The sequence below is a fragment of the Rhinolophus ferrumequinum genome, chromosome 20, assembly GCF_004115265.2.
Source record: "Rhinolophus ferrumequinum isolate MPI-CBG mRhiFer1 chromosome 20, mRhiFer1_v1.p, whole genome shotgun sequence".
Taxonomy (NCBI): Eukaryota; Metazoa; Chordata; class Mammalia; order Chiroptera; family Rhinolophidae; genus Rhinolophus; species Rhinolophus ferrumequinum.
Window position 1 is genome coordinate 9,603,195 of NC_046303.1, and position 21,602 is coordinate 9,624,796.

General features: G+C 44.2%; 1 protein-coding gene across 2 annotated transcripts in view; it reads right to left on the reverse strand.

The window, feature by feature from the left end:
* The window catches only part of BMPER (BMP binding endothelial regulator), a 220,702-nt gene that overhangs the window by 186,738 nt on the left and 12,362 nt on the right, over positions 1-21,602 (reverse strand). For both annotated transcript variants that reach the window (XM_033087954.1, XM_033087955.1), the window contains exon 3: positions 3,234-3,333. In XM_033087954.1, coding sequence (XP_032943845.1) covers positions 3,234-3,333 — 100 coding nt within the window. The remainder of the gene's footprint in view (positions 1-3,233; positions 3,334-21,602) is intronic.

Below are 21,602 nucleotides of genomic sequence, written 5' to 3' on the forward strand. Positions count from 1 at the left end.
TGAATGATTTAACTACTTTGGGCCCTCAGTTTCCTCATATGTAAAATGAGAAAGATAGAAATTACCTCGCTGTTGGGAAGACTCAGTGATGAGCATAAAACAACTAATCCCGTATCCAGCATCGTGGGAAAACAAGTCCCTTTGGGACTACCGTGATGATAATAGGTCAGGGTAAAGGAGTCAACCAGATAATTCACACCTCACAACTCACAACCTAGGATGGTGGTCCTGATTTTGGAAACCAATATAGAAGTATTTATATTTTGCCTCCTTTGTGTCATTATCTGAGATATCAGGGCTTCAACAACAGTAAATGGAAAGGCAAATGCCCACAGCTTTCACAAGGAACAATGTCATCAGTGAGGAGCTGTGTTTCTGACCAGCCACCTGGCCTCCAGCAAAGAATGGAAATGACCCGGAAGAAAAACCATAAAGAATGGCCATGGTCATAAAGACCAAGATGTCATAAATATAAACTTCCGTAATGATTTAAAGGAATGAAATTAGGCTCCACATTATTGCAAATAAACTATGAACTCGAGTTACAGAAGTGTCCGCACCATATGGTAGTAGACATAGAATAAAATAGAAACATAAACATAGCATAATATGGGAATTTTAAATGGCTCAAATTTTTTAGTAGACTGTCCAGGAAAGAATGAGTTAATACTATGCCTTCTTCTCTCTATGCTTCCCCCACAGGAAGTATCAAAATAAACAAACAAAAAGTAATAACCTCAGAGAGGCTTCAACAGCTTCAAACGTGGAGTATGTTAGAAAATGAAGATGATGAAGATGATGATAAAATTTTTCATTGAAAAGTCAGTCTCAGAAATAAGAGGCAAATAAAACATCTCCCCTTCCTTCATCTAGCCTGTACTCTAAATTTCATTGATTCTATAACTGCAGTTCTTCAGCATGGGGCCAAATTTTGCTAAAATACTATCATTCAAGTCTTGTTGACAACGGTCAGTGTTTTCGATGTTTTATTGAAAGACATAAAAGCAGTTGATGGTCCTCAGCTAGGTTTCTTTAAAAGGCACTTGATATCCCACAGAAAGGGGAGGAAAGTATCCCCTGTAATATGGGGAACATCCAGACCAGGAAAGAATTGGAATAGGAGTACACCTGTGGTGGTCAAAATGAGGAATTGGTTACATGGACCATGTATGGGTAATATAGCTGTTTGGGCCAGTTTTTAAGGCAAAAGCAACTGATTTGCCTAAATGTTGCCACGTGTAATATTGGCTTTCCTCCCTCTAGTCTATCATGGGAAGAAAGAGCTTAAAAACTCTCAAAGAAGGAGAAAGGTGACTAGCCCTGACATTTTGGGAGGCCACTGAATAAAGTCCATGACAATTTAACATGTGCTCGCCTCTTCCCACAGCACTTTGATGCCCCGGTTTCTGTCCTTGAGAAACATACACCCAGGTACACAACAGGAATGACAAGTTGGTTCCCTGCAACTTGGCAAAAAACTGAAAATCTAAACATCTACAGGAGAAGTTAAATAAATTATTGTAGATCTATGCTATGAAATCCGCCCAGCAGCACGAACTGGCATGGGAAAATTTCTAAGCCATATTATCGTTGAGATTTTCTTAACTATGAAAGAATATGTACTGTTTAATTCCATTTGTGTAAAACTAAAACCACGCATACAAAATTACATATATATGTATATGCATGTATATGTAATAAACTGAAAATGGTCTGGGAAACATACAATAAAGTGATGACAGTTGTTATTTCTGAGAAGAGTGGGGTTTTGTAGCCCAAAAAAGACTTTCTTCCCCTTTATTGTTTAAAATTTTTAGGATGATAATGTATTAATGTAATAATTATCTAACTAAAGTTAAAATTAAAAGGAAGTATGCGAAGAGGGAAGGAGGAGGAAAGAAGTTAGAAGGAGGGAAAAAAGTCTCAGCAAATGATGGGAAGTGGTTACCCGGTTCTTGGGGCTCAAGTCCCCCACTCCCATTTATTGACACAATTGACTAACTGGATACGAGTTTTGATAAGCACTAACCAGCGCTTTGACATTTTAGTTATATTTCTTGGCCATTATCTATTTTACTCTATTTCTTATACCATCATTCTAATAATATTTTAAAAAATCAAAATAGGAGGAGAGCAAAGGGTCAGAGAAAAACCCCGCTCAAAGGATTCATAAAATGTGTTTTGCTAGTCGTCTGTTGAGTGCCTAAAGAGGACCTACTACACTTATATTAAATGAGAAATGTTCATTTGCCAGGCACTGCACTAAATACTTTGAATGTATCTTCCCATTTCATTCCTTCAAACACAATTATTATGCTCATTTTACGGGTGAGGGAACTGGGGCAGAGAGGGGTTCCACATCTTTATCTGCCATGTGCAGAGCCCACATCCTGCCCCCTGGGGACCCCGGTCCGCTCGGTGAAGCACTGTTTACACATTCACTGCCTAGCACCAGGCGGTGTCAGAGCATGGCCTGGCCTGCGTCCTCTCAGAGCAAATGTTCTGCTGGTAACAAATGAGAAAAGGCACACCACTGAAGTATCGAAGTGAACGTCCCTCTGTCACAGAAACTTAGAGGGGAAAACGACGAGTGAGGGCTGAGAACCTGGCACACCGGCAGCACCTGGACAGGTTGGGAGGACCGACCTGAGCTAAGGCAGAGGCAAGACTAGGAACAGCGTGTTCAAGAGAGACACGTGCACGGCAGGCCATGGGAAACGGGGCTGGAGTGAGGGTATTGTAGAAACGCTTCGAGGACAAAGGGAAGAATTTAGATTTAATTTGGAAGAAAAGAAAAAAATGGAATAGGAACCAAAATGATCACATTTGGGCTTCAGGGCTCCTCTGGCAGAGGTGGGCAGGGCGAGGGAAGAGCCTGGAGAAACGGTGTTGAAACTTCTGTACATAAGATGCTTGTGTGCCAGCATGCCAACATGCAGAGGCATCATGTTGGCATCTCCTCTGTGACATTTTAACAACTCGCCTTAGCAAATAATCTAAATAGACTGATGCTCACTATCCTTTCCTCCGTCCACTAGGAGAATCCCCCTTGCTACCAACCCCTGCACACACACACACACACACACACACACACACACACACACACACCAGCTTCCCTCCCAATACCCATTTGCACCCTAGCCAGGGGCTGAGTGAAGAGAAAGGTGAGAGAAAGAGAAATAAAAATGTCTGAAGCAACAGCCAAAAAAGAAGGCAGCCAAGACATAAATCACCTTTGCACCGCTCACAACAGGCTCCCCTCTGCTTGATGACCAGGGCACAGTCTCTCGACAGTACTGGGCATTTCTCTCTCTTACAGGTCACTTCCTTGTTCTAGGCAAAAAGAGACAAGAGACATTTGAAATAGACTTCAAACAGAATCCCCAGAATACTATCCCATGGCTGAGGTTTTCCTAGCCTCCCTCTCCCTATCTTGCCTTCATCTTGGCAAGAAAACTCTGATAGCAAATAGGGTTTCGCTCTCTTTGGAACAGAAATATCAATCCAGGAACACAGGACTTTTTCAGATCAGGGGCAGATGAGAGGGGATAAAAAGTCCCTTCTTTACAAGCCAACTTAACCTAGATAACCAAATGCGGAGAGAGAGGCGTTCTCCCGCTCTGTTCTAAGGTTTCCATTTAGTATACACTATAGAAACGATAATATTTGTGTAAATCATATTTTGCCCATTGGGCTACCTGGGCCAGGACTGCATCGTGAGAACAAAAATATTTGCACACGGCCTTCCAACAATCCTTAATAGTAGAGGGCATTAAAATGCAGCAATCTAAAGTTCCAACTCAAATAATGACAAAGTTGAGTATTGAATCGGCTCAGTAAGAGAAAAAAAAAATATTCTCCATGCCAAGCAGAGACACAGTCCTCAGTGTTTTATGGCCATGCGACAGCTGCATTATATTAGCACGTATGCTAATGAAAGTATGGTGAGTATTTGCGTCTTTGGTTATATCCTGAAAGCTTAGCTGTTAAAATGACCAAGAAGGATGTACATGCCTATTTGTAGACTGGGTGCGCATGAACCAAAAATGTCATGTCACAAAACTTGAAAGAGTGTTGAGCTTTGTTAACAAGTGTCTACTAAATGCTAGCTGCTGTGGCTTTCATTCTTATTAATATCCTGCGAGACAAGTATTACCACGATGCCCTGTTTACAAACAAGAGAACTGCTGCTCACAGAAGGTATGTGACTTTCTCACGATTATACAGCGTGGTAGTGATAGAGGTGGATTTCAAGTTGAACTCCCACCCAGGTCGTACCCTGAGTGAAGGCAAGTACTATCACATTCATTGCCTGATTCAGGGCAGATCGGAGAGGAGTGACACCTCAAGCTCTCTCTCATCTTGAGATGAACCTAGAACCCTCTTGGAATACATACAGGAGAAATTCTACCTCAGCTCTGGCAATGACCTTGGGAGATTCACAAGTGTACCCAGTATGTTTCAAGGTCATGAGAGTAAGGAAGATCTCACCATTTTTGGTCCAAAACCAAGGAGAAGGTGTGTCTGTGTGTGTGTGTGTGTGTGTGTGTGTGTGTGTGTGTTGGGAGCTGGGGTCAAAGCCAAGCCCATATGCCAGCCCTGAAGCAGTTCTAAGATAAAACACGTCAGCTTATGTGCTGCCCTCAAATTCCCTAGGAGTCCCAGAGCCCCCCAAGATGCTCCGAGGGGCTAATTCTAAAATGAATCCAGATTGCCACTCCACACCTTTTAAATGAACAGAACCGCCGAGAGTTCCACAAGCCCACTCCCTCTAACTCACCAATTACCACTTCCCCAGAATGAGGTATATGGAGCCTTGGGAGGTTGGGCCTCATCCCAACAGCTCTGTTTCTACAGAATCTTCTTATTTCACCACCCTCATGGCTTTGTGAGGCTATCGAAGCATGGGAACCAGGAGGCCATCGTGGGAACCAGGAGGCCATCATGGGAACCAGGAGGCCATCGTGGGAACCAGGAGGCCATCGTGGGAACCAGGAGGCCATCGTGGGAACGACGTTGCTCAAAGTTTCCCACTGGGTAACACACATAGAAAATGGCCATCATTCCAGGTAAGGAACCCTGAGGCCGATTAGGTGATGCACTGGCCAGGACCTGCCTCGCCACCCAGACAGAGGGCATCACTGCTCGGCTGCCTGTACCCACTGCCGTAGGGCTGGTGTCGCAGACCTTTCAGCTTTTCATCTATTGGTGGTCGGTGTGTGATTTTGGGTGGTTGGCCTGAATAATCCAGTTTCCTTTTTCCCCCTTTTGGGTGTCTGTTATGTGGTAAGGGCCCTTGGGGGACTAACCTCATTTACTCCTTACAATCCTGTGAGGCCGTGGTCCTCACTCTTAGCTGCGAATCAGAACCTTTGGGCAATTCTTAACTAACACTGGCACTGTCTCCCAGCGCCTGAAGCTCAGATGTGACTTATCTAAGGACCAGGCCTAGATGTTGTTTTCAAGCCCCCCAGGCCATTCCAATGTGCAGCACGGCTGACTATCACTGCTGTGCGGAGATTATTCTTGTGGCCGTGAGGCCCAGCTGGGTTCAGGAGCTGTCCACAGTCCCTTAGCGAACGGCTGACCTACAGTCTGAACCCAGGTATCCTGGCTCCAAGCCATCCAAAGCTCCTCCTCTCTTCTTCATAAAGACAGTGGCACCAACGAGTCTCCCTGTGAGTCCCGGCCCTTTGATTTACGTTCCTAATTTTTTTCATATTATAAATGCAGTATGTAGTTGTGGTCACAGTGCAAATTAAAGAAGCATATTTTTAAAAATTAATAGTGCCCCTCTGCTACCACCAAAGCAATCAAGAACGGTGATCAGGTAGATACGCGGCTTTGCAAAGCACACTTCTGCAGCCATAGTCGGACACCGATTCCCGCATCCCAAGGTGGCTGCGAGCACCCCAGCCTTACGCAAACCTGGCTGCAGCCTGAGCGAAGGACCACCCCCTAAGTTCATCCCTTCTGAAAGGAAGATGCTCAGATACAGGGAATTCAAAGCTCCAAGGGCAGTCAGAGTGGGTGTGGAGTCATAATGCAGGGTCTGAGAAACAGAAGATGTACACTCTCTGACATATAGGAACTCTTTGCTAAATTAGAAACCTAGGAGCCAGTCTGGGTCCATCACAGGATCCCAAGATTCATAGTTAATAGCTTGTAATTACCGTCCAGCCCAAAACTTACCCCAACCAGATGGTTTATAGATTCACATCTGGAAATTTTTTTTTTTGGTACACACACACAGGGATCAAACCTAAACCTTAGCTATAGGTAGTGGGGGTTTTTTTTTTTGTCCCTTCTAATACCACTTGGAGTTTTTTTTCATATTCTACCCAAGGTCACATGGGTACGGAGTGACCATGTCGGATCCTCTCCCTGGGGTCTGGCCGGCGTGCCTATGGAACCCACGCTTAGACTCCCAGGCCCTCGAAGAAAGAAAGAAGAACTACAGGGAATCGCCAGTGAGAGACTGATTCTTCCATCCGCTGAACTGGGTCCAGCAGCGATAGAGTAAATTCAAGCACAGATCAACTAAGACTACTCGGTCCACTCTCCCTGATTTTGCTCGCAGACAAAAACCCTGGTCTTCAAGCTAGAGGCTCTGGTGAGAAGTGGCACACACAGAGCCATGCCTTCGGGAGCCCATCTCCACTGGCCTCCTCGTTCCCCATGTGCACCAAGCGTCCTCTGCTCTGACTCAAGGTCACAGCTCATGGGGTTCACTTTTTCGTTCAGGAAATATTGTCTGGTACTGATTCACACATACAGGACACTTCATAGGTAGCAGGCTCTGTGCTGAGAATTTTATATGCGTTATTTCACACACACAAAATTCCATCATCCCCATTTTACAGGTGAGGAACCACGGTTAAGAAACTTGCCCAAGGTCACACCGAGGCAGACTTGGAATACAAGCGCAGGTCTGTCTGACTCCAAAGGCACACATTTAAAAGTGCTTTGTTATTTCCCAGGCATTCCTAATACAGACCAGAGCAAAACAATGTCAGGCCCTGAGGCCCCAGAGGGGATTGGTGGCTACACAGTGTGACAGGAGCCCTCTAACAAGAGCAGAATAACTCCAAGGAGCTGTGTCATCAGCAAACACTGGAAGCTCTACAAACACTGGCTGTTTTCTGATAAGGAGGGAGGTTGTGCCATTTTGGATACTACAGGTATCTGTGCCAATCACACCTCTGAAAGACAGACTGGCATCCTCAAACAAATATTCCCCAAGATTCCAGCTTGGGTTTGAGTCTCCCCAAATCTCAGGAACAGAAATGGTGACAAATATGCATTGGAGGAAAACGTCAGACCACTCTACAATACCGACCTAGCCAGTGCATATGAGTAATAAACCTCATTATCTTTTTCACTCTCAGTCTGTCTCCCCATGTTTATCACTTTCTAGGGTCACCCAGCCTGTGATTTACCCATTGACAAAGGCATCTGTTGGCATTATTGTCTCCTTTCCAAAAGAGCAAATATACCAAAACCCAAAATGTGGCCTCTGGAGACGCATGAAATGAAGTGCCAACATACAAAAATGAAAGGGGGGCATAGAGAGTGAAAAAGAAAAAAAGTCTACATGGCTGGCAACAAAGCTCTATAAGGACGCAAGCCAAACCACAGGTCTGGCCACAGCCAAGTTCAAGCAGGATTCTAGCACGCAGCTTGCTGTGTCGAAGATGTGTCACTAGATGGCAGCACAGAGTTCCCTGGCTCCCTGGCCTTAGGAATTGTGGCCCTAGGACCTGCAAGCGCCTCCTGAGCACTTCTCCGCGTCTGGGGCAGAGGGAAATGATCTCTCACTGATGGTGGGGGAGGGGAAGGGGCTGGAGACAGAAGATAACAAATCACCACTGTCAGATTTTCCTGTTCGCCTTCCTCAGAGAAACCAGAAAAAAAAAAATGTTTTTGAGATACTTTTGTTCTATGCTAAGCCAATGTCTTAAAGATTTTTTTTTCTAAGATTCTTCCAGGACCAATTCTATTCTAGAATATGGAAAGTACCACCTGACCTTCCATTTATATTTAAATAATAATAATAAAATAGAAATCTGGAGAGGAAAACACAGTAGCTAATACGATGAGAGTGATCCGGGAGAAAAGTCAGCTCGCAGATACTGTATTTTTACACTGCAATAGCATCAGAAATCTCTTGAAATAAGAATACAAATGAAAACACCTAATGCCCTGCCTGCTGACCCTCCATAGCCATTTAGGAATGTAGCAGACCACACAAGTCTCTTCTAGAAGATGGAATAGTTTTCCTTCAATCCTTGTGTCTTAGGAAAACAAAGTCTGCCTGGGAATCATTTGGCAAACTCACAAATTCTAAGTGCCAGATCCTTTTTCAGAAAACTAAGAAGGATGTGAAGCTGTAATATTTTTCCTGCCCAAATGAACAACACGCAGTTTGTCCGTGAAGCCCACGGGCCAGGTAGTATTAGTATCATTAGAGGGGATAAAGAGGTTGAAGTGACTCTCTGTCCTAAATTAGAAAGAAACCTTCCAGACTAACCCACCCCCTCAAATATACACACACGCCCCTCTGTCATTTCATCACTGTCATCTCATTTAGGAAGGGGCCCCATAAATTTTGCTGCCTTCAAGAACTGCCCTACCAAAATGCAAATACCCATGGTGGTGGTGGTGGGGGGGGGACCCCTATTAATCCTGAATAAGCTATTCCCTTTGTCATCAGCTACTGTCAGGGGATGGATGCCCAGCTCTGTGACTGTGAGAAATAAAGGAGCTTAGTAGTGGGAGCTCTAAAACAGCCGAACCAAAGACTGGTACTCAGGGCTAGGAGCAAGCAAGAAATCACACTGCAAGCTTCCTATCCATTCTGCAGAAACTTCAAGCTCTTGAAAAAACCCAGACGTCGGATGTTAGTTGACTGCACACACACCATGCGTGGTCACTTCTGGCACCCACTGAGAATTACAGTAGAGAATTTCACCTTGACTCAAAAGCCATCATTGTCAGTGAATACAAACAGGACACTTTGACCCTTAATTAAATTGTTTTTATTACAGAATGTATTCAGAGAAACACACAATAGTGAGTGTTTCACTATTTGAGAGACTCAAAACTGCTCACAGAAGAATTTGCGTTTCGGACTAAGATGTCTTGTGTGAGGTTTCCCAAGGAGGAAGGTGATCCAACATCCAGCATACGTTCTCCTTGGAATTTTTAGTCTCCCTATGCATACAGTCACAGAGGTCAACTTTTCCTTGTAGTGTCCGCAATGTAACCCAATTCCAGCCTCAACAGAGCCAAAAGGGACTTGATGGTACTTCTGAACACAATTTTTCCTAGGCAATATTATAAAACTACGGAAGACTAATACTTGATGTTTACACAGCACTTTTCTTCTAAAGAGCTCTGCAGACATTATTTTATTCATCCTCACAGGCTTCTTAGGATTTGCAGACAGAGGAACGACCGGTAGGTGTCTCAGGTCTGTCAAATAGCTGGCTAGCAGCGGACTTCGGAACAGAACCTGGTTCCCAAGCTTGGATTCAGGGGCTAGCCAGGTAGGCTAGTTGCTAAGGCACAGCATTACAATTTATGAGTGTATCGTGTTAATAGTAGCTTAGCTCCTACGTGACTGTTGAGATTTTAGGAATCAATTAGTATGTAGTTGAGCTGGTCCCAAAATTTTCTGGAAAGACAGGCTACCTGGGTCGGACATGGAAGGCCCTGTTCTAAGGTAACCTATGAAAGGTGTCATACAAGGGATGAGCCAAAACTTGGGTGAACAGACCTCCCTTCACAGCGTGAAAGGTCTAGAACGCAGAGATGTAGCCAAAAGCTGAAAGAAAAGACCCAAAGGAGGCAGGTTCCACTGTTTGTCACCGTTTTTGATCATTCAAAATGTACAATAAAGTGATTCCCTCTCTGGAATGTACAGTCAGGGGAAATCCTTTGCACGCCAGCATGACCACTGGGAGAGGAGACTACACAAGCTTGTACCTGCTCCAGCCTGCCTCCATCGGACAAAATCTGGTCTTCATCTCCTAGAAAAGAATCACTGAGGCTTGGGGGACTGAGACAGCTCAGTGGTTGCCAATGGCAGTATCAAATCTGACTGATAATTTATTATTTTAATTAAGCTTTGGCTTGCTTGTTCTTTGTTACTGATAGTACAATTGCCTTCCCCATAACTCTTGCACAGAAAGAGCTGGAAGGAAAAAAAACAAAAAGGCAGTTTCGTCCACTACAAAGCCTCCGTGTACAAGTACGAGGCTCTGAGCCACGATTCTCAGCTCAATGAAAGTTGAAAAAAATGGGGAGAGCAAAAATTAATAATCATAAGATAATAATAATGAATAAAACTAACAAAACCATTTCTACGGTGAGGAGGAAAGTAAGTTTGATAGGGAAAAGGACCCAAATTTCCCAGCCAGAACGGTTTCCCAAGGATCTCTTCCCCAATTGAGTGAAGTTAGCAACAGGGGTGGGAGGTGTCAATGGCACTTGCTTTTAACGTAAATTAGCATTTTCAGATCTTTCTGAACCCCCAACCTCCACTGCTTTTGCAAATCCCTTCAACAGCCAAAGCCACAGAGCTGAACCACCTCTAACCAAACACTGCAGTGGCATATAATGTTCCCAGGCAGGTTACAAAAGTTTTGAGAATAACAGCCCCTGACATTTATAGAAAATCTATGATTTGTCAGACTGTGCTGGACACGTATTACCTTCTATTTCACCCTCGCGACAAGCCTGAAGCAAACACTGATTTACCCCTATTTTATGGGTAAGAAAACTGAGGAGCAGACAGGTTAACTGGCTTGCTCAGGTTTACACAGCTAGCCAGGGCAGAGAGTCAAACGCAGGACTGATGTCAGAGTCGGTGATTTAATCACTATCCTATACAGCTTGGTTCAGAGGCTAAGATGAGCCATCTCTTCTTACAGCTAAGAATTTAAATGTTTGCCTTTGTTAAGCACTCCCCATTTTCAGACCATTATAAACCTTAGTGGTTTATGGTTTCATTGTCAACACAGGAGCAAAAACAGTGCCTCATAGGAAAGACAGATGAAGTCTCTGACTTACAAACTCAAAGAAAGTCTCCGTCATTGAGTGCCCAGTCATTTGCAAGACGACCCAAAGCCTCCAAATCCTCTCATTTCTTCCTTGATCTGAGCGGAGGGGGTGCCTCTCCCGAGAGGCTGGCAGCATCCAGTGGCCACACATTTGGAATCTTAATGTTGAGGCATCTTGCAAGAACATCATGCAACTCATTGCACTACATCTGAGAGTGTTATTCTTTCTTCCTCCTGTCTAGGCTCAGCGAGCCTTCACCCCAGAGACCTGGACCCTGGCAAACTCAGCCTCCTCCACCCCAGCTAACAGTGCAAACTCCGAACAAAGCTGCCCTTGAAGCCTAGCCATTTAAAAGACTTTATGAAGCCCACTGGGGCCCCCCGATTATTTTGCAACAAGTCATATCCCATGAAGAAATTCACTTCTCTGCAACACAAAACAGAGGGAGATTAAAGAAAAGGGCAGGGGGGATGGAGCAAAGAAGTAAGACCCCCTGCTGTTCTGTCTGGCCAGAATCGTGTCTTTTAGTACCCACATCCTCTACAAAGACGATGTTCTGATGATATATGGCCCTAATCTATCACTAAATGACAGTGTTCTCCTGATATTGTACCTTGAAAATATGACACGTGCCAACAGAAGCAATGGGGGATTAATAAGAAGGCCCCCTTTATACTTCACTTACCTAACATTTCAATTCTTTTTTAATGGGCTTTAGTTTGTTGGAGGGATTGTTTTGGATCCTATGCTGTTTAAGGATTTAGGTCTGGCTTTTTTTTTTTTTTTTCCCTTTGGCCTTTTCAAGGAACTCTCAGAACAAAGAAACACAGGCCATTAGAATGTCCCGGCTACTCAAGTACCACTCTGATTTAAAACATGGCAGTGCCAAACAGCTCCTCATTCGGCTTAATCATATTTTGAAATAGAACCAAAACATTAGAGATGGCAGAACACAAAAGAAATAACCACCAAATAAAAATAGTAGCCCAAAGAAAGTTGCACTGTCTGGTTTTTATTATAGAGTACATCATATAAGCGAGGGGTCTACTGGCAGCCCCATATTCGTGTAATAGATTGGACACAAAGCCCCTCGTGACTTAGCGCAGAGACCCTGTCACAGGGGTAGCTCTGCCACCCCATACTGGGCTTCCAGAAGCATCCTGGAAAACCAGAAGGTGAACGGTGTCCCCATCTGCCAGGAGACAGGAGTCAGGTATGTGAACTGAGAGGAGTAAATGTCAGCATCTTTCCTTTATTTTGCTAAAATTCTCAAGTCTACCCAACCGAAAGGGACTCAGAGAGCTAGGATGTGGTTTGGAGTCAGTGCCACAGAGAAAGGGCCCCAGACCCCTGAGAGGAAGAAGGTGTAAAGACGGGGTGAGGGGGAACAGAGTCCTGCCAAGTAAGGTGGCCTCCTGCCACGTTACTGTGGCAGGAGGTCCAGCGGCCTCTCCCAACGTCTTTGATTATTTTACACTGCAGGGTACCCTTCGGCATATAAGGAATAGTGAATCAGCTTCTTCTTCTGCCCAAAAAGAAAACAAAAAAGAAAGAGGAGATGAAATTCTATGAACATTTTCGGGCCTTTCTGGCAAATTCTTCTGAAAGACTGGGAAGAAGATGGGGGTCCAAGTCCAACCACTAATAGGCTCTATGGCTCAGGGGGCATTAGCCAGTCTTCCCAGTCTCGGGGGGTAGGGGGCCGCCCAGGCTGGCAGGGGAATTGGAGGGAGTGAGGGTTAAAGAGTTAAAAATAACAATAAAATTAGAGTAACTTCCCTGGAAAAGGTTGAGATGTGATGTTAAGAAATGACAGCTGGAGGTATTATTTTGGCCGTCCTTTTTCTGAAGTGCCACAATATAAGATGGGCTCCCTGGCTCTATAAAGAAACTGAGAACTCAGTGGACCCTTTTAATTGTACCCATAAATGATTCTCCGCCAAAGAAGAGCAAACACGTCTAATACATGGAAACCGGATGTCTCAGATCCCATTTCTGTCTCACCACTACTTCTCATGGTCAGCCCTGGAGGGTTGTCACCCTCTTGTCAGCACATGTCTCCTTCCTGCATCACCCACGCACAAGGGGTAGAACTCACCAGGTCCTCAAATGCCTCTCACTCCTGTGGGACAACAGCAAGCCACCGAGCTGATTGTTCACAGAAAAGAACAGAAGATTTTTCACAGGTTGCCTGGGAAAGCCCACGCACTACTGGGAGCTACAAAAATACCTGATCTTGACAAGTAAATGGAGCTGACATCACAGGGAACAGGCGAAGGAGCTGCTCACAGCCCATCTGTCATCTTGACAAAGTAACTTTCTGGTCACTAGTGAGACACTTTTAAAGACATCTGTACAATTGACCCCAACCACCAGCAATCACAGAGGCTTTCAAAGGGACCCCTGGGACGACAGGTTTTAGAGCTGGTTCCTGCTGTCCTGCCACCGGATAATGGTAAAGGCAGTGTGATGCATCAGGTACTGCAAAGGTCCCTGCTCTGGGGCTGTATTCACACTGCTGCTCACGGCAGAGGATGTCTAGTTAGCCTTAGGCACGTCAGGCAGGGGAGAAAGAGGCCAGAAGCCCTCTGGCTGGCTAGACGTTCACAGAACTGAAAACGCCAGCCTCGGACAGTATCCCCAAATGCAGGCTCTTCTGTGAGCTAGCCTTGGGCTGACTCAGGACCATCAGCAGAGTGTTCTCTTCACCCAGGCTATCCCAAGGGCCACATGCAGATGTCAGAAAGAGCTGAGAAGCCACAGATTTATTTCATAACTTTAGAATGTAATTTTAATCGCTAGCTTCCATTTTCAAACTCATTAAACAATCAAATGAATGCCAATTTTGCTTATGATGCATTTCTGATTGAAGTGTTATAAAGAAACGAAAGTGGCTGTTTACCCACAAAACATTAACATCAATTTGTTGCTAAAGAGATTCATAACATGTGCCCCATTTTAAAAAAGAAACAGTCATCCATGCTTATTACCCTTAAAAATTGGCTTTTAAAAGGGTTTCACCATAAAACAACTTGTCAGAAGCTTTAACACCTAAAATAAGACAAAAGTGTCAAAAGAAGACAAATGACCTTCAGAAAATGTGACATCTTGGCTATAAACTTGGATTTTTCTGCAGGTTAAAACTTTGCAGAATTAAATTCTATCTGACTAAAACTCCATGAATCTGTTTAACAAATACCTTTTGAGCCCCTGCTGTGGACCAGGCACTGAGCCAGGGTTTGCTGGGAAGAGGAAATATGAATCAGATATATCTTCTGCCCTAGAAGAGCTTACAGTCCAAGAGGGAGAGGGGCCAGAGCATAAACACAGCAAAAGCACCTCACATGTTGCAACATGAGTGACAGTAGAGCTGTCCATGAGTTCAGAGGAGGGAAAGGTCAGTTTCAACCAAATTTCACGGCCACAAACTCCCTGAGATCATCCAAATTATCTGGGTTTTTGGACACTATGTGAACCACTGAGTAAGCCTAAAATAAAGTTTTGTTACACAATTATTTCACTGAGACAGAAGTTGACCCACATACGAGGTCAGACAATTAATTTTGCAAATTCATCCTAAAAAACGCACCACATACCTCACTGCTGAATATCACTACGGTCACCTTCGAAATACTCCCCTTGGGAAGCTATGCACTGATGCCAGCACCTAGTCCACCCTTCAAAGCAATTTTGGAACTCTTTTTCTGGAATGGCCATCAGAGCTATCGTCGTATTCCCCTTGATGTCCTGAATGTCACCAAAACGTCTACCTTTCAATATTTCCTTTATTTTCAAATAAAGAAAGAAGTCATTGGGGGCCATTTCAGGTGAGTAGTGAAGGTGTTCCAATAGTTATTTGTTTACTGGCTAAAAACTCCCTCACAGACAGTGCCGTGTGAGCTGGTGCATTGTCGTGATGCAAGAGCCATGAATTGTTGGCATAAAGTTCAGGTCGTCTAACTTTTTCACGCAGCCTTTTCAGCACTTCCAAATAGTAAACTTGGTTAACTGTCCAGCTGGTACAAATCCATAATGAATAATCCCTTTGATATCAAAAACAGTTAGCAACATCATTGCAACAAATTTGCGAACTTAATTGTCCGACCTCTTTAAGGCAACTTAAATGTCAGCACCTTGGGATGTGAAAACCCCCAAATGGAACCTCCTGCCCTGATGACATTCCAGGGCATTCCCAACTCAGGTGCAGCAACGTGGCTTGGCATTGCGAACAGAACAGTTCGTTTTATTTATATCATGGGAAAATATTTTGTGCCACTTTTTTCTTGCTCTATGAAATTGTAATAATTAACACACTGTGCTAGTCTTTCTTCTGGATACTATGTTTTAGGTCAAGTATAAAATACCAACAGACTGAATTTTAACTTATATTCCAAAACTAATAATTATCATACTACCAAGTATGAACAATCATATCTATTCTTCAAAATACTTTTCTATAGAAAATAATTTTACTTTATAATTATTACTGCTCATTAGATATTATATTATGTGTTCCCTAGAGACAGCTTTTCATCTTTCAATCAGTGTATTTGTATAATTTTCCCACCATCAGATTTGACATGCAAAGTAATATGAGCTACGAAAAAGGCAAGTCATCATTACAGAAAAAGCAGAGTTTAAAGTAGAAAGGAAAATCCATAATTTATTTTAGAGGAGAATAATTAGTTAGACCTTCAATTTATTGAATCAAAAAATTAAACGCAAATGGCACATAGTCATCCACAGATACACACTAAATGGGTCCAGCACTGTCCCAGCTCTGGGGCTACCCCATGAACCTGAGAGAATCCACATCCACACAGAGCTGACATCTGAGTAGAGAGACCTAAAGGAAACAAATATATATATATACATGGTATAATGGGCACTAATGAAGGTTTTGGAGAAAATGAAGCAGGACAAGGGAACAGAATGATAAGGTATGGTATTATTGGGGGGAAAAAGACACTGTGAAAAGAAAACATTTGCTCAACGACCAGAATGTAGGAAGGAGAATATATAAACACAGCGGACAAGTGTGCTACAGGTACCAGAAAGAGCAAACACAAATGCCCTTGTTGAGATGGTGTTGGGTGTCATGCCTGCTGGGTATGAAGCAGGAGCAGTGAGGAGCTGAGGCGTGTGGCTGGAGCAGAGCGAGGGAGGACACACTGGGAGGTGAGGCCAGAGTCGACGTCAGGAGCCAGCCATGGAGGGCCCTGGTAGACCAGTTATACTTCAGACTGTAATCTGACAGAGAGGAGACGCCACTGGAGGGTTTTTCATAAGTGAAGTAATTGGGTGTATACTTTCAAATGACCACTGGTTGATAATATATTGTCCAGAGGCAAAAGTGATAATGGAGGTAGTTAGAAATTAGATATATTTTCAAGGTATTGATGTCAAGATTTGTGAAGAGATTGAACATAGGATGTCTAAGAAAAGGAGGAATCAAGGACCGCATGGTTGATGGCCTGCGAAAATGCAGCTGAGATGGTTGGCTGGAGGAAACTAGGTTTGGGCAAGGAGTGGAAAACAAGATCTCTGTTTGGACCCCTTTAAGATTGAGATGCTTCCGAGACATCCACGTGGAGACGCCAAGTAGACATTTGGATATATGAGTCTGCACTTGAGGGGTGACGGAGCTGGGAACATAAATGTGGTGACTTTGAGCATAAGCCATGGGTCTATATAAAATCACCTAGGGAAGGAGTATAAAGGGAGAAAACATTTCTTCTAAGTCCATCATGCAAACACTGAGAGAACTCTACATGTGTAAGTCCACACACACACACACACACACACACACATACACACACACCAGTACATGATCGATCACTGGTTGAGATTATTACATTAATCCAGTGACTACCAGAGGTCACCTTTTCTCAGCTCCTGCTACTCAGTGTGCCAGATACCTAGAGACCAACATACCTCAGGACTGTCAGTGTCTACCATTTGAAGCTCACAAGAGATGCTGTCTTGGCCACTGCTGGCCATCCCTTACCCCTAGTGCTAATAACCACCATGCCTGCCAAGCTACATCTCTGACAGAATAGACTCAAGCTTAGGAGAATTCTGCCTGGCTAGAAGAGCTGAGAATACCAGGGAAAAGTTCTAGGACCAAGGTCTCCCACCAACAGGTCTGGGACCCACCAGAGCCTAGTGACCAAACACTAGGTGAATGTGAAAGGTGGGTGTGGGGGATGAGAGAACTTTAAACCCTTAGGAGAGACAGAAAAGAACAGAAGGGGGGAACCCCTCATTTTAAGTATTCCTTCTCGGTTATACTGCGATCTGAAGGCAAAACCCTGGGATAAACAGAGTCCACAGTCAGACCCTGCTTTCAATTTCTAATCCCAACAAATGTGGCTGAAAGCGAGAAGCGTGAGCTCATCTATGGTGGGGCAGCTAGGATGTGGGGATGTAGGCAAGAGGCCCTGCCCAAGAAGCAGGGAAGCCAAGACCCCACAACCACCTTGGGGCTCACTCTGGAAGTGTGCAAGAGGCAGAGGCCAGCAGAGAAGCCGGGGCTAAAGATATGTTGCAACTTTGGGATTTCTACTCCTCTCTGTCCTTTCAACAGAATATTTCCTTCCCAGATATTGGAAGGCTGTTCAAGTTCCCCTGGGCATTCTCTCCACCAGGCTAAATTATATCGGCACATCATCATTAGTGAAAAATATTTACTAAACCTCCTCCTAGGCACTTGACACTGCTCTAAGCTAGCTAGCCCTTTAGCTCTTCCCAGCCATCCTTTTCTCGATCCCTTAGTCATGATCACAAATGGCCCTCCTCTGGCCTTCTACCAGCTCTTCTAACTGTGCCTATGACAGAGAGCTCCCCACTGGACACTCCATCTCTCAAATGTCTGGCCAACATGGTATGTGTAGGAAGAACAACCACCCCACTGTAATTCTGTTTGTACATTTCATTATCAGACTGAAACCAAGAATTAAAAACTGAAACTGAGAAAAACAAGCCACAAAACTTGGGGAGTGGTGACATCATGGAAATGTTGGGTTAATAACAGAGAAAGAAAATAACATGGTAAAAAAAAGAAAAAAAAAAGAATAAAGATGAAGATGATAAAGGTGAAAGCCAGGAACAACAGAATGCCAGGCGAATTTATAACAAAAAAAAATTTTTTTAAAGGATCCTCATTAAAAGTATAGAAAAGTGTTTAGCAACGTGACCAGAATTACGTGGAAGCAACATGAATCAGAACCAGAACCAGGGCAGCTTGACTTTACACTCTCCATGATGAGGTAAAGGAAGGTGTCGGCAGAAATCAGACGGCCTACAGAGGAGAAAAGAATTAAGCTTACCCAGAATGGTTCTGTCCTGGACGAGGAAGGTACTACTGGACAGACACTGCCAGAAGGAGACAGTTTCGATTCCAGAAGTTTGGGAATGGAAAGGGTGGGGTGGGGGCACCTCTAAATCCTACCTCTCTGTTATTGCTTGCCTCTGTTTCCTCCAGATGCTGCTGGGTCTCAGCAAGTCAGTCATAAAACCCTGGCTGTTCTGTCAAATTGCTACATCTAGTTGGCTCAGGCTGAAGAAGCAACAAACACACATCACATCAGCTTCATCTTGCAGCTGCTGCCCATCACAGAAAGACCACAGGAAACAGAGTGGATCCCTGTGGGAATCCATCACATGAAAAGACTGGCAGCCACCCAGAGGGTCAGCCTGTCCCACCCAAAGGCGCCAGTCAGGACTCTACCTAACTGAACCACAAGAACTATTAAAAACAGAAGCCCCAGGGAAGTGATGTGCTGGGTCTCTCTCCCTCATCCCCTCGGGGTGCTTTCTCAACCCTTGTGGTCAGGAAGCATTCTCAAAAAGATAACTCCATGAGGTCTACCCCCAGGGATGGGTCAGGATTCCCATACTTGAATTATAGTCCAACTGCAACGTGAGCTTGTCTTCCTTTGTTTCCAGGCCTTAATGATCTCAGCTGTGAAATAGGTTTCTTGAGAAAGCCTACCCTACCTCACAGCCCCGCTTGTGGAAAATGAAGTTCAGGCTGCCCCCAAACTACGAACACAACATTCATTCATAAAATAGTTGTTGAGACTTAGTGTGCAAGGCGCGGTTGTAGGTGTTTTGAGTGACAGTGAGAAGAATCTGACACTATCCCTGCCCTGAAGAAGCTTGAAGTCCAGTCGGAGAGAGAGTCGTGTGCACAATTAATAAAACTGCAGGGTAGGCAGGAGTAAGAATACAGCTAACCAACATAAGGTGTCAAAGAATAAGTCATTACTTCTGATCAGGTGACAAGGGGAAGCTTGATGGAGGAGAGGGCATGAAGAGAAAAACTAGCACCTCAATAGAGATGGCTGATGGCAAGGTAACTGTGAAATCCTTACAATAATAACATTATGTGTTGACCTGTTTCTAAGTTTTGTACCAATCACAGAATTCCAGCGGCACCTCACCACTAGTTCATAGGCTGCTTCAGGGGGAAATTTACCTATATTTGTATTCATATTTATATATTCTTCCCTTTCCACTAACCTCGGTTGGGAAGTTTTGCAAAAATTGGTCCTTGCATAGAATCCCTGGAAGGGTTTATTCAAAATGAAGACTTCCTGGTCTTTGCCAGACCTACTGAGTCAGAGCCTCTGTAGGAGGGCCCCAGAATCTGCATTTTTAACAAGCTCCCTGGTGGTTTTTCTGCACATGAAAAACCGAAAGTAGCCAGGGCCCTGGCAGAAAAACAGAGCAATCTGAAGACAAAATTCTTACCACTGACTTGTTAAGGCTACAACTGTGTAAGAGCAGACATGTAATCAGATAAGTGTGTGGGTGAGCAGGGAGGATGAGGCCAGGCTGCCAGTGCTTTGTCCCCCGTGCTCAGAGGGCCACTCTCAGCGCCCCCACCCTCAGGAACATGTACACAGCCACTGTTTCAATCACATGTTCACAATGTGACTTTAGACTCTCTAATGATCCAAGGTAGGTTGCAAACTCAATCCATTATCCCAACTTTATATTAAATACATACACATATAAAATATAGCACAATCAAGGAATAAGATAATACTTTGTCCTTATTCATCAAATATTCCAACCAAGGGTTAATATGTATGGCTTGCGTGAGTTCATCAGTTTTCAAAGAACTCTAAAGCAATCAAAGAGATCTAACTTCAAAACTATCTGGAACATAATTTAATCTCTCTTTGTTCACATAAAAAAAGGCATTTTTTTCCAATCTCACAGTGCCTCGGGCCATTATTAACATAAATGCTCAATAAATATGTGCTGAGTTTAATGACCATCAATCATTTTCCTACTTCAGTCCTGCAATTCAGTTGCCGCACTTGCTGCAGAGCAACCAGGAGGGCCCTCTCCTTGGTATAAGGTGAAACGCTTCCCGCCCCTCCCCCACCGCCATCGGAGGGGTCCTGAGGATGTACGAAGAGCTCATTCAGAGCTGGGGTTCAGAGATTGAGGGATGCTAGTGTTTTATTCTATCACCACATTTTGTTTCTCGTTTATGAACCCACTGTAACTTCACTCTAAATTTAAAGTTTCCCTCGCTGAGATACACTGCAGTAAACAGGCAGGTTGACTATCTCCAGTGAAAAAGAGGTGTTCAAAGTATATATGAGGTTGAACCGCAACAAACGGCAGTTCCTCTAGGTCAACACCAAATATAAAAATTTTAATATGCTTCACTCTAACACCAAAATCTGGGAGCTCTACATATCTGTAACTTGGTCGACTAGTGTACAAAGTACTTTAAGCAAACTTCTCTTTACCATTGTCCAGTGTATGGTATGGTTTACATGAAACAGAAAACCAAAAAAAAAAAATCAGATTGTTAAACAAGTTCCAACTACTCCCCTACACACACGCAAGCACTTCCAAGGAAAAGGAAGCCAGTGCTACAGGTACCTGCAGCCCCAGCACAGCCCAGCAGGGAGGAAGTAGAGCTAGTTCCTCTTGGGTGAGGAGACTCCCAAAAAGGACAGGCTCCTGCCACCTTCCCTCCTCCAAATTCTAACTGGAGTCACCGCTTAGGGGAAAGGAATTTCCATCTGGGTGCTCACCTACATGCTAATGGGACTCAGAACTGACCTCCGGTGGGTCCCTCTGGGCATAGGAACCTTTGTTTCACATGTACTTGAAAACAGTTGAAATCACCGCATCTCAATTCTCAATTCCAATAGGTCTGGTTCCCCCCCAAGGAGCATGAACACAGGTACTTGGTGGGGCAGCTCTCCAGTGGGAGAATATCTGATGAATCTCTCATGTCCTCTCAATCAGGATGTTAGTGTCCCCCAGAGACCAAGAAACATTGCTCTGTGAATGTCTCCACGCCACTGCTTTTACACTCTAAATCCACAAAGCAGGAGAGACCCCGCAGCCGTGGGAGCCTTTAGAATCCGTGAATTTCTGAGAGGTAAAGGGACGGAACAATCCAGTCAAGTACAGTAAATATGACACAGCAAGGCTTTACTGAAGCAGAAGCTTCTAGCACCTTTGACCACGGACATAGAACGGGCGCCACTGAGCCGAGAGGGAGC